The sequence below is a fragment of the Oreochromis niloticus genome, unplaced genomic scaffold (assembly GCF_001858045.2).
Source record: "Oreochromis niloticus isolate F11D_XX unplaced genomic scaffold, O_niloticus_UMD_NMBU tig00001486_pilon, whole genome shotgun sequence".
Lineage (NCBI taxonomy): Eukaryota > Metazoa > Chordata > Actinopteri > Cichliformes > Cichlidae > Oreochromis > Oreochromis niloticus.
Genome location: NW_020327393.1, coordinates 168,446 through 181,261, shown reverse-complemented (window position 1 = coordinate 181,261; position 12,816 = coordinate 168,446). Strand labels below are relative to the sequence as shown.

Genomic DNA, 12,816 nt, shown 5'->3' with positions numbered 1-12,816 from the left:
CTTCTTTTAGGCGGCATCTTCTAAATACTTGTGCCCCTTTTTTACTGCAGCCTCAATCAATCCTGAGGCTTGCTAACTCCGGGCCTGCCTTTTCCTGTAGCTTCACTAGCTCTTGATGGAGCCTGGTTGTGGCCTGGTGGCTGGTCCTGCTAGCTGATGGTGTGTATATATATATATATATATATATATATATATATATATGTATGTATGTATATGTATATATGCTTAAATAGGGGAGGCATGATTAAATAGTGGTTACTAGCTGCCGACTCTCGACCATCCCCCTGGCACTACTCCCTACGCCCATTACCCCACTCCCCCTTCTGGAGCCAAGCCACAAACAAACCACCTGCTACAACACTGCCTGATCTAAAACCAGTTTTGGACTGGATCTAGAGTATACTCCTTCTGACCATATCTCTCAGGCTGGTTACCAGTGACAATGCCTATTCATTGGTCTAAAAACATTCATTTTTCTATTGTGCATTTATTAAAATTCACACAAGAACTTTCTGTACAGAGAATCATGATCTTTTAGCCATTAAGTATTTAACCACAACTCCATAACTACTCCTGCCACACACCTACACCTGCAGCTATGGCAGCATTAATGATTAAGATTTTAGCAATATAGGCAATAAAAGGCACACACTGAGTCATATGAAAGGAAAGCCATTTTTTAAAGGTCTTTTTAATTAAACTCAGGAATGCACAGCTATAGATCTCTCTATGTGGGGCAGTCTGCACACAGAGAAGTGAGGCACAACTCATAATTCAAAGTATAAATTAGACACATGAAAATAGCGAATATTTGTGATTGGTTATCGATGGCGAGAGCTTGTGGTTTAGACTTAGTGCTTTCTGATTTATTCTCCTTGTGAGCCTTCCACATGGCAATGTTTTCTGTCCTCTAATCAGGGGTCTTCTGTTCTGTGTGAGAAAACTCTCAGCTCTAGCTGATACCTCAAAGTTTATATGTTCTGTTACACTATCAGCAGTACAGGAACACCATCTTATACCTCAACACATGGCCAAGGCAGCCTCTTAACACTATCTGAAACACTCGTATCTTTTCCTTCTCAGTTAACCCCACACACCATGGGATTAGTGCTTGTATCTTTCAAATGAGGAGTGTATCAACTCTATTATGAGCATACATTGTAATTAATATTAAAAAGATCCTTTGACTGATCCGTCCAGCATTCCCATCCAGGTGTGATACTCAGCCTGGGGCCTTTCTCTCTTAAACCCTTTCAGACAGTAAAAATTTCTGTCATCCTCCTGATAGCCTTGGGACCTAGGCTGATGGCCTAGAGTACATCAAGTACATCACTGCACACTCTGGTGGATACACCAGGCATTACCACTGGTTTTCTTAAATGCCACTAAGGGGCGTTACAACTCATGGTTCCGTCATTCACGTTACAGGCAGGGGATATCTTTATGGCCACCCATCAGCCTGCAATTGGTCAGCCATCACAGTCCTGTCACTGATAAAGCGGTGGTTTTCCGTGGCCTTATCTGTAACTCCTCAATGAGCAGTTGTGCCCTCTGCAGTTTGTAGATACAAGTGAAAAAGCTTACAGCACTTGGTATGGTCTCTAATACAAGTACTACTTTATTATTAATGCAAAATAATACATTACTTCATAACAGTTCATACTGTAAGTCAGGCAATATACTCTTTCTACATTCTTTGTTCCAATTTTGCTGCCTTTGATCTTCCTCCAAGTTCATCTCTGTACAACAATATATGTGCTTGCTCTGCTCCTCTCAGTCATCTACACTAGCTCCAAGGCCACTCCCTCATTCAGGTGCATTTATTTACTTTGACGTTCTGATTTCTTTCCTCCATGTCTCTCTTTGACTGCTTGCAAATCTAGAGACTTGCATAAGATGTGGCCTACTTCATATAGTGAATCATATCAGGCTTATATGATTTGCCTGTGGCCACTTTCTCATTACTTTCATATATCGTTTTAATAAGTATCCAAAACATACAAGTTTCATTTATATAATTTTTCAAGGGATCTTATATCTGTTTTCACTCTTGTATGCTTTTCAAACAAGTTTCACACAAGACAGATACAAACTTTATAAGATTTATATATATCTTTTCCATATGGGTTATATCTATCAAGAACCAGTGGTATGTGTGAGATTTGGACCCAAAAGTACACTCAATACATGTTGAACTATTTACAAGATTTATTTACAAAATGTGAACTCAAAAACTAGAATATGACTATATGACTGTTGCTGTATTTGTACTGATGTCACTGATGATAAGGGCAGTACTGTAAGGAGTGTGGTATAATAGGGCCGACATAGAAATCAGGGTTCATTTATCCTTTTGTTGTTGTGGCTCTTTTTGTCGTTCCCTTTTTGGTTGATCCTCAGCTGCATTTACCGTTTGCTTTTGTATAACCTTTTGCTTGATTGTAATGGAACCTAAGTAGGTCCCTCTGACCCGCTGGCAGAGCAAACCTCTCCTGTAGATACTAATGTTCAACAGGAGGCAAAAAGGTAAATCTGGTGTTTAGAGGCAAGTAGTGAGGTATTCATCCCATTCAGCCAGAGGCTTCATCACCTGTATGTGTCAGCTGTCTCTAACCATTGATCCTCTAAGGTGGACAGTGAGTCGAGTCTTTGAGTTATCCAATTATGGTTTTAGCTACCATAACTGGATAGTGCAAGTCTCTAATTCACACCTGTATTGATGTGATCATTAGATTTTAAGATCCACTGAAATCATCCAACAATGAAGATGAATAAAAAGTTCTTTTTGATTCAGTGTTTGATATCATTTTATTTGTTTAGCCTTTGTTTAGACATCAGTCTTTTGGTGGGTTTTTATTTTTGTTTGTTTGTTTGTTCATTTTGTTTTGTTTTTTACCAAACTGGGAGCATCTAATGATGTGCCAAATAAAGTGGCAAAAATATCTTCATTATTTTATGTGTTATTTGGATAATGATGTCAATTTAGTTCATAATTGTCACAGATGAAGGTCAGATCCAATTTTATGACCAATTAAAATTTTCACACACTTTTTTCTGCTGCTGTACTAAATTGCGCACAGAGGTGAAGCTCGTGTGACATTTATTGTGGGAGTATGGAAATTTTGCATACATATCACATACTTTCTAATAATGTTTCCCTAAATATTAACCAACTTCAGAAGATTTCACTCATTATCTAGTGTTGCAGACGATCAACTGTGCCTGAACCACTGCAGGTTAAGCAACTGACCACTCAGCAGTCAGGTGAAGAAATATGGTAAACTGGAATATAAAAACAGCGAACCTGTACAGCTCGAGGAAACTCACTATCCAGATTTTCCAAGTTTTTGCTGCTGCAAACAACCTTTTCTGTTTCTTTCTTTCTCTTTCTCTGAGGATATAGTACAGAACTCCTAATGATATCTTCTTCCATGATGATTTATCCTCAAAAAATGGTTTTCAGTCTCCCTAACTGAAACTGGACAACATGTGAAGTCTGAATGCAAAGACAGCTCACAAGATCTCGTCTCTGTAGACAGACTTACACGTGCCATGCTGATCTGTCATGTGGCTCATTTCTCTTTGTTGTTTCAGGTGATGTTGGCAAAAGATGTATTTAACAAATCATCTTTTTTGATAGATACATTGGGTAAAAATATAAGGATTATTCTTATTTAATCATTTAAATCTTATTTAAATACAAATAATTCTGATGTACTTTGCACTGAGTTTATAGCTCATATCTGTTTTGCCTCTGGTGTCTCTTTGAGGTGTAACATTCACTTGTAAATAAACGTGAGTTCTCACAATTGCAGTTCACACCTTTGTGACTTTTTCTGCAGCACATACATTGCTAGGGTGTGATGTTCACACCATAAATAAACCTTCATCCACAGTGTGATGTGTGGACAGCACGCCTTTGCTCAGAGTCATATTATGAATTTGTTCACATGCAGGGTTTATGTCGTGTGAGCAATGGCCTCATGTTGATTTACTTATAGAAACATAATAAATAAATGTCATAAATAAAAGAAATACTTTACCATTTCCTAGATGGCAGCAGTATGAACCCGAGTGAGTGGGGTTAGCAGCAATACGACTGGCCTTCCTTTGCAGTCTGCTAGCGTATACTGTCTGTTAACTGTCCCCCGACAATCTGCTGGGCAGTTTTCAGCTCCCGGGCCAAGTCTTTTTTGTCCTGGACTGTGCAGCTACATACCACACAGTCATGCTCTGTCGATCACGGCTCTGTAAAAGTTCTTGAGCAACTGGGGGAAGAGTCCAGCTCTCTTCAGTTTCCTGAGGAAGAAGAGTCTTTCTTTGGTCTTCCTCACCGGAAAGGCAGTGTTCAGTAATCAAGTCAGATCCTACTGGACCTCCTGTAGTCTACTATGACCAGCACCAGCAAGACCAAAGACCAAGACCACCAGTCCTCTCAAAGCACTTCATGGTGACTGGGGTCAGTGCAACTGGGCGGAAATCATTTCAGCAGGTCACAGCTGATTTTTTGGGCACAGGCACAATGACGGAGGGACAGTGGGAAGTTGCAGGGACAGATTGAAAATGTCCAGAAAGACCCCTCCCAGCTGGTCAGCACATGTCCTCAGAGCCCTCCCCAACACCTTTCCTGGTCCTGCAGCTTTGTTAGTGTTAATTCTCTTCAGAGAAGATGTCACTTGGTGAAGTTGCAGGATCAGGGCCCCTGGCCACTAGCTAGCATCAGCAGTTCTTAAGATACTATCATAAACCCTAAAAAGAACACAGTCTCTGTACTGTTTTGCTGTTTAAAACCTGTCTTAAATTTTTCAAACACGTTGTTCTGACATAATGCTTCAAGAAGCTGGAGACAAAGAAACTTCTACAAGAGTTCTGCTATAACCTCTAGATTGTTCTACAATTGTTGGCCAGAATTTTTTAGAGGACAAAGAAGTGTTGATTTTGGAAAAACAAACCAAGGGGCAGTGAGATTCAGAACCTGACACAGAAACTTTGGATGTATGCTATCAACATGCCTTGAAGAATGCTTCAGTTGCACCGGACTACTTAAAAGCTCATCTGCAGAGCCTGGCATAAATGAATATGAAACATTGTTTGGGTAAGGGACATCAACAAAGAATCAGGAGGTATTGTTTTGGATTAATTTTATCCTTAAAAAAGTTTAGACAGTTTAGAAATGTAAAAAATTCAAAATCTGACTAAAATTTGTGGGGTTAAAGGTCCACTTTATTAGAATTACTTCATGCATAGCTGACCCTTGACATCTTCACTGAATCATTAAAAGTGAACATTAAACCTTTCATCTCTTTATACTCCATAATCGTCTTCTTTTAAATGTCATCATCTCTGGATCTCTTTCACAGCATGTCTTTGTACTATCTTCCTCCTATCATCCCACAGGTCAAGGCAGATGGCCGCCCCTCCCTGAGCCTGTCTGTTTGTTTCCTGTCTTATTTTGATAGTCTATTGTCCTGTGTGGATTATGTTCAGTTTTGCTTCCCCTGTCTCGTTATGTCTGATTTGTTGCTCCTATGTTCCCACCTGTCCCCCAGCCTTGTTATCCTGTGTGTATGTGTATTTAAGTCCTCGGTCTCCCTCTTGTTGTTGTGATCTCTCTCTCCAGCTGTGTGTTCTCCCAGTTAGTTTGGTTTGGAGTTCCTCACAGTTTAGATTTTGTATGTTGTAACTTAGCAATATTTTTGTAATTTAGTTTCGCTGTTTGGTTCCTCAGTCTTGCCCGATTCACACATATGGCAGAAACAGGAAATGTGTTTGCAAAGCTGTTGCTATCTGCACGAATTCTACTTAGTATAATACAAAAAGGGACGTCACAGAGAAACCAGGGTTTATTGTGCTTTTGTTCTCTTTGCTGTTTTTCTTGTGTCCTTTTTGGATTTTCGATAGCCTGCTGCACACAGGTGAGTAGGTAAGCAGGGCCTTGTCACCTGTCTTTTTTTTACTCATCCTGGCATCACCAAATGCCCACCTAAGCCATGATAGTGTTGATGTGTGTTAGAATTTGGGATCCATCAAAATCAGCATCTTGGTTTTGTGTCTTTTTGAGGGTTAGACAAACAATTAGACTTGGGGCCCGATTTACTAAACTGCTCAATCTATGTCTCACGTGTTGTCAAAGCTCATGCAGCTGAATTTGTGTAGGTTCACCAGTAAAACGGGTGTTAGAGCACAGCTCATGCGATCACATTGAAAACAGTGTGTGCTGTTCATGGTCCTAAAATTGTTTGATCAGCATCTATCAGAAACTTCAAAGCAAATGAAAACATCAAAATGAAAAAGGAGCTGCGATGTCTTGTGCCTGACTTCCAGTCAAGTCTTGATCATTTTCAGGATAAGATCCGAAGTTGGTATTGTCATCTCTTTATTTTTGTGCATACACTTCCAGTTTGTTTGTTTGTTTGTTTGTTTGTTTTTGTTTTGTTTGTTTGTTTTAGGGGGTATTTGTTTGTTTTCCCCCTCTTTGTAGATTTACCTTTGGCTGAATCATTGCTTTTATTGCTATGGTTAAAATATCATTGTTTTCTGTCCACAGCCATGTCATTTGTCTATGTCTTTGAAGATGATTTCTTTTGGAACAATTATTCCTATGATTACAACGAATCCAGTGAATCAATCTCTCCAGATCCAGATACCTTAAAATGTGAATATGAACCTTTGGAACCTACAGCAGTTGTGATCCTGTGCGTGATCTTCACAGTCATCTCTGCATTGGCCATATTCGGAAACCTGCTGGTAGGATGGGTGATCAGAACCAGCCAAGAAATTTTGGCTCCATCAGATGTGTACCTGTTCCACCTGACCATAGCAGATGGGCTGCTAGCTTTAACGCTTCAGTTCTGTGTTGCAGCACTAACTCGAGGATGGCTCTTAGGAGACTTCCTTTGCCAACTCCTCCACATCGTCATGGATGCGAACTTCTACACCAGCATCATCTTCCTCACCTGCATTAGCATCGATCATTACCTTGTGATTGTGCACACCAGGGAGACACTCAAGAGTCACCAAAGGATGTGCAGCAGGATCCTCTGCACAGTGGTGTGGGTTCTCGGCTGTGTCCTTGCTCTGCCTACTCTTTTCATTCGCTTTGACATCGGCATCTCTACCGCATGGAGGCTCGCGATTCAGGGGTTCATTCGTGTTTTTGGCTTTTTGGTCCCTGCGATTGTCATGATCTCCTGCTACAGCATCACTGTTTCACGGCTGCTGCTCACTCACGGTTTCCAGAAGCACCGAGCCATGCGGGTGATCATAACCATCGTGGTTGCGTTTCTTCTCCTCTGGACACCATACCAGATAACCATGGTGATAGACATACTGCTGAGGGCTGATTTGGTACAGCATGACTGTGATACGAGGAGGTCGTTAAACACAGCCTTGGTTGCAACCCACTGCCTGGCTCTGCTGCACAGCTGCATCAACCCTTTCCTCTATGTCGCTGCAGAAGAAAAACTCAGGAAGAAGATGAAGCTGCTTTTTTAGGGAAAAGACAGACGGGAAAGTATGTGACGCTCAAAATTCAGGAGGTCAACATGTCAGTAGATTGATCTGAAGGTCATAGTGATAATAATGCTATTTAAACTTACTGCCATTGTTTGTACTGATAACAAATAGCAAATATTGGGAATGATTATATAAAGTCTAAATATTTCACACTTGACCTCTGACCTCACTTTTACATTTCACATCAGTCTTTCTTTCAAGTTGACCCCAAAATCTGTTATTTTTACCACACTTTAAATTTTAAAGTATGTGTAAAAAGAAGAAAGACAACAAAATGGACAGACACAAAATACAACGCTATCCCCTTAAAAGCAAATGTTGCCCAGGGAGTGAGCTGCCTTGGCTTAAGTTTGGGCTCCCTGAGTGCTTCTTGCTTATTACTGTCATCATCACTAGTTGTAGTTGTACAAACTATCCAGCAGATGGCAATGAAGACCAAGAAGTTGTATAGACAAATATGTGACATTAAAAAAATTGAGAAAAAACAAGATTTAAGTGTTTATCATGCAGAATTTTCAGAAACAAATAAGTCATTCGCACACTCACACGCAGTCAACTGCTTAAACTTTGTTACTAGCCATTGGCTATGTTGAACCTGACAGAGTCCCAAATGATCATTGTTTGAACTTAAAGACTTGACACATGACTTAAATGTGTTTTCAGGCAGAGGATGAACAGAGGTACTGCATAAAGGGTCACTGTATGATAAATCATCACACCAAGTCAATTTACTTAAAATGCAGAGCTGATAATGAGCACAGCAAAGTGTACTTAAATAATTAAATAATTTTGAATTTGTGAGTTTAATTCTTCATTTACATCAGTTTTGTTTGTTTTTCCGATTCAATGCACACTGTTAGAAAATACTTGTAACAGGCTCTGCAGGCATCTGTTGTCAATTTTAAAGCGACCTTGATAAAATGTTGTATTAATAATTTTGATGTGTGGTTTTTTTGTTTTGTTTTTGGTATATTAATTAAAGGTTCATTCCTTAAAATGTTATAGAGCAAGTTATTACATATTAAATCTAAAACCGTACCCAGACATAGAAAATGGTGTCAGTAGAGAAAGTAGTTCTAGGAAGTAAGTGCATCGCTTTTGTTTATATGCCATGTGTGGGCTTAGAGTAGAGAAGTGAAGCGGACATGAAATGTGGGTGTCAAATCATCGTTGTGTCTTTGATTTTCTTTGTTCTTTTCTTTTTGAGTAATCCACATCAGTCTTTAGATCTGTTATATTTTGCCATTTTGATTTTGCAACTGTTTATTTGTGTATAACCTCTGTCTTTGTGTGTAATAAAAATGAAGTAGGTCCTTTGCACTCTAAAAACTATTGTTTAAGCTCAACAAAAAAAATTAACGCAACAGTTTCCATTAATCTTTTTGAGTTACGATAACTTATGTTGAAATTATATTGAACCAACAAACTATATTGAGTTAGGGGAATTAACTTTTCCTCCATAATCAAAGGTGATTTTAATTACCACTTACTTAATAATTGGTAGCTTAAAAACATGTTTTTAAGTTGTTTACTCATAAAAATTATGTTCCTCCAATTACTTTTTCCACATTACTTAAAATGATTTTTAAGTGTTATGTAATTAATTACAGCAATTACAAAAACAATTTTTTAAAGTTAATCATTTAAAATATTAAGTTGCTGATTTTCTTCATTATTATCATTGTTTTAGCTTTTTCTTATTTTTTTTTATTGTAATAGCTTTTAAAAAATGAATTCATTCAACATTTTTTTTAGCAAATAACTTTTTTATTTTTTAACTGTAGGCATTTCAACACTTCATATTTAAAAAGTGAAAATAAACCAGAAATTTAGATTTGTACCATCGTAGCCAAGTTAAACAATATGCTTTTATGTATTTAAGACCACAGAAATAAATGTGTTCAATTGGTAAAAAATCCACTTAGAAAACATTTTGTTACAGTAATACTTCCAAGCAAGTGTTCAATAAATGTCAACTTTCAGTGCCTACCAAACTTTGCAAGATCTTGCATCTTTCTTTTACACAATGCAGCAAACACCTTTAAGATCAATGTTACACATACAGGATTCAAAACAGTTAACAATTTTTGAAACAGAGTCAGCATCTTTAACATAATGCTGGTTCCATCAAGGTCAAGGAACAGCTTCTGAAAAACTTCTAAAGCATATTTCAGATCCTTGCATTAGCTCAGATTGAGAGCATATATTATGCCCATGAGTAACACACAGCACCATGGGAAATTCTGGCCCTCCAGGATTTTTGTTCCCGCACCACAATGGTTGCAGTCTTATGGTCAGATCCAGGGGTGTACCGGTCACTGATGATGGCAGTTTTCATTACCTGCCTTTCAAGGTTGGCCTTAAATTCTTCGGTGTCTTTGTAAAGCAAATTTTAAAAAATAGGTTAGTGAATTATACATTAGACTTTAATACTTACTGAATCTTAATGAATTCAGATGATCAGTGGAATACACACACACACACACACACACACACACACGATGCTGAATTACTTACACCAAACTCCATGAAAAGGTCCTCTTCCTTCTCTCCAAGGTATGTGATAAGGCAGCAGATGGCTACTTCTCTGTGTATTTCAGTTGAATTGTGCTATTTAAGAAAAAATAAAGTATGAGTATAAACTACATGGGTGACTGCCAACAAAGTGCATTTCAAAGCTACCCAAAATAGTTGTCCTACCTCAAGAAGCATGTACTTGATCTGCCTGATTCTCACTCCTTTAGCTCCTCCCCTTGAAAAAATGACGTCCATCAGTTTTAGGGTCAAGTGTAGCCATTCAAGGCTTACAGTGGTTGAACTCTTGAATTCCTCCTTTATCTGTAGACCACACAAACAGAAGAATTAAATCTTGCAGACTATTAGCTATTTTGCATTAATTAATGCTCTAATACATTAGTTAAAGATGATAGATGTGATCTAAGGGTACCCCAAGGGAACAAAAACAATCTTAGTGAAGAGAAGAGAGACATTCCCCACCATAACCATGGCGTAATCTGTAATGCTTTAGCAACCCTGTTTTTGTAGAGGTTTCAAATTTACACATTGTGCACTCCCAGCCCATTTTGTAAAAAATGTGTACCAACTTAACAACTCATTAATGACCCTAGATTATAACTATACTAACTGCTTACATAAAGTCTTAATGTTAAGTAGATTCACATAGCCTATGCTAGAATAATGCTACTGGAATGACATTAACGATATTTCACACAACCTGATATGTTAAAAAACAAAACCAGCGAAATTAGATTGCATTGTGTAGCAAAACTTTAACCATGCTTTTCCTAGCCACAGCAGCTCTCTCTAGCTGAAGACATTTGTCAAATGAAACTTTATAAGTCTTATCCTCTCCTGTGCTAAAGTTTAGAATGGTTAGCATTAGCTACATGTGGTAGTGCAAAATATTTCCTTAACTGTATGAGCACAACATGGTACACAAATCCACTACAAGTGACTAGCACAAATGCTTTGCTTTGTTAGAACAGTTATTTGTAAATGAAATGTTACTTACCTTGAAATGTCTTTTACATAAGCTTGCAAGTCCACCAAGCAATGCACCATATATGAATTTGCCCGGGCTAGTTAAGTGGGTAGGGGAGGGAACTTGAAATCAAAAGTTACAGTGGAGAAAAAATAAGTTACATATTCAATTTCTTTAAGTAATTACAACTTGAATTTTATTTTGAACCCACTAACATTGGGATTTAATTTCAAATTACATATCAAATTAATTTAATGTAATTACCAACATTATTAATTCAACGCAACCCCAAAAAATAAAGTCAGCAACTTAGAAGGTCTATCTTAATCAGTAAATTAGAATTTTTATCTTGCAGCCATGGATTTAATAAAGTGGTGGTAAAAGGCCTGATGAATTACTTTTTAGAGTGTGGGCCTATTGAAAGAACAGGCATCATTTCCGTTTCTGTGAATTCTGATATTTCTGCATCGACTGGTCTGTAAATGAGCTCCAAGTCAACAGTACATCCATCCTGTCGTGACCAAATGGGCCCAAAGTCACGTCTGTATTTGTGGTTTTATGGTCTTTATGGTAATCTTAAAGGTAGTCTGAAAAAATGCATTTAAGAAAGCTTTTAAATTATTTAGACACCTTTACTCTGAGTAATTTTACGAGTACAGCATGAATGCAAACAATATATTCAGTAAAAGTATGGGTTTAATGTACATGTACAAGCTACATGTTCAAGATCCACAAAGTTTATTTTCCAGAGCAATGTCATGGAATCCTTTTTATTCAGGAAAGTGATTTGATTTTTCATTTTATTTCCCCCCCAGCAAATCACCGGGCTTCAGTGTGCCTATTTGCTGCTGCTGGGCTCTTATGTAGTTACAATGAATTAAATGAATAATAAATTAAATTTTATGTTCTTTATAGACTTTAATCACCCTTTCATCATCATTATCTGATAATGTCTCTGGCTGGAGTAGCCAGCACTCATAGAGATCATTAAACACCCGCTTTTAATTAGCCTGAAGGAGAACTCAAGGCTTAACACTGATAATAACTGATAGCTACCCTGATATCGGTTATCGCTACATGAGGTTTTAGGTTTTGTCGAGCCAACTACCTCAAAGGAAGCCGGGCTGTGTTGAACTTCCTTCACAGTATTCAATAAGAGGACCCTGCACATCAATTCTCGACGTGAGGGGGGTACCCTGCGCGTCGATAAGTGAAGCAGAGGGAGCCTGACCATGCGTCACACATTTGACGAGTTGGGAGTGAGAACGTGTTGCAATGGCTGTGAAGGATCATTGGCTGTATGTCTCTGGAGGCTCTCAGTCCTCCAGGTCATGGTGGTCTAAGGAGCTTGGAGTCACAAAATCTCTCACCTTGGCTCATGTGATTAAGCAGAGTACACGGCCCTTTTAGGGACCCTACTTAGGGCTTAAATTTCTGGGCCTTTCTCCAACAATTGCTCTCAGAACTGAAGAAGGTTCTCGATGAAACATCTTCAGGAAACTTAAGTAAGTCCAGTGGCTTTTCTTTCCAAGCTCCTCAGACTAATATGGGCTGTAGTTTTTCTTCCATGGAGCTGGAATTTATTTGATGCTGTTTCTCGGCCTCCTCTGCTCTGTGTACGGCTTTCTTCTCACTGACCATGTATCAGTAACTCTGACTGATCAGCTGTGTGTGTGAATATGAGGCTGCTGTTGATGCTGGTCTCTGTAGCATTTCCTCTGAGGATATCTGAGTGCTGCATGATTGAACGAATACAGTTTAATGATCGTTCTGAGTGAACATGTGACCTTCAGAGCCTG

The 12,816-nt window shown here is 38.5% G+C and overlaps 1 protein-coding gene across 1 annotated transcript; it reads left to right on the top strand.

Moving 5' to 3' along the window:
- The first annotated feature begins 5,575 nt into the window (after window positions 1-5,575).
- LOC109205053 (C-X-C chemokine receptor type 2-like) lies at window positions 5,576-8,805 on the top strand. The gene is made up of 2 exons (XM_019367489.2): window positions 5,576-5,915; window positions 6,548-8,805. Exon 2 carries the CDS (start codon window positions 6,550-6,552, stop codon window positions 7,492-7,494), a length of 945 nt encoding a protein of 314 aa, XP_019223034.1. The 5' UTR covers window positions 5,576-5,915; window positions 6,548-6,549; the 3' UTR covers window positions 7,495-8,805.
- Window positions 8,806-12,816: the final 4,011 nt, after the last annotated feature.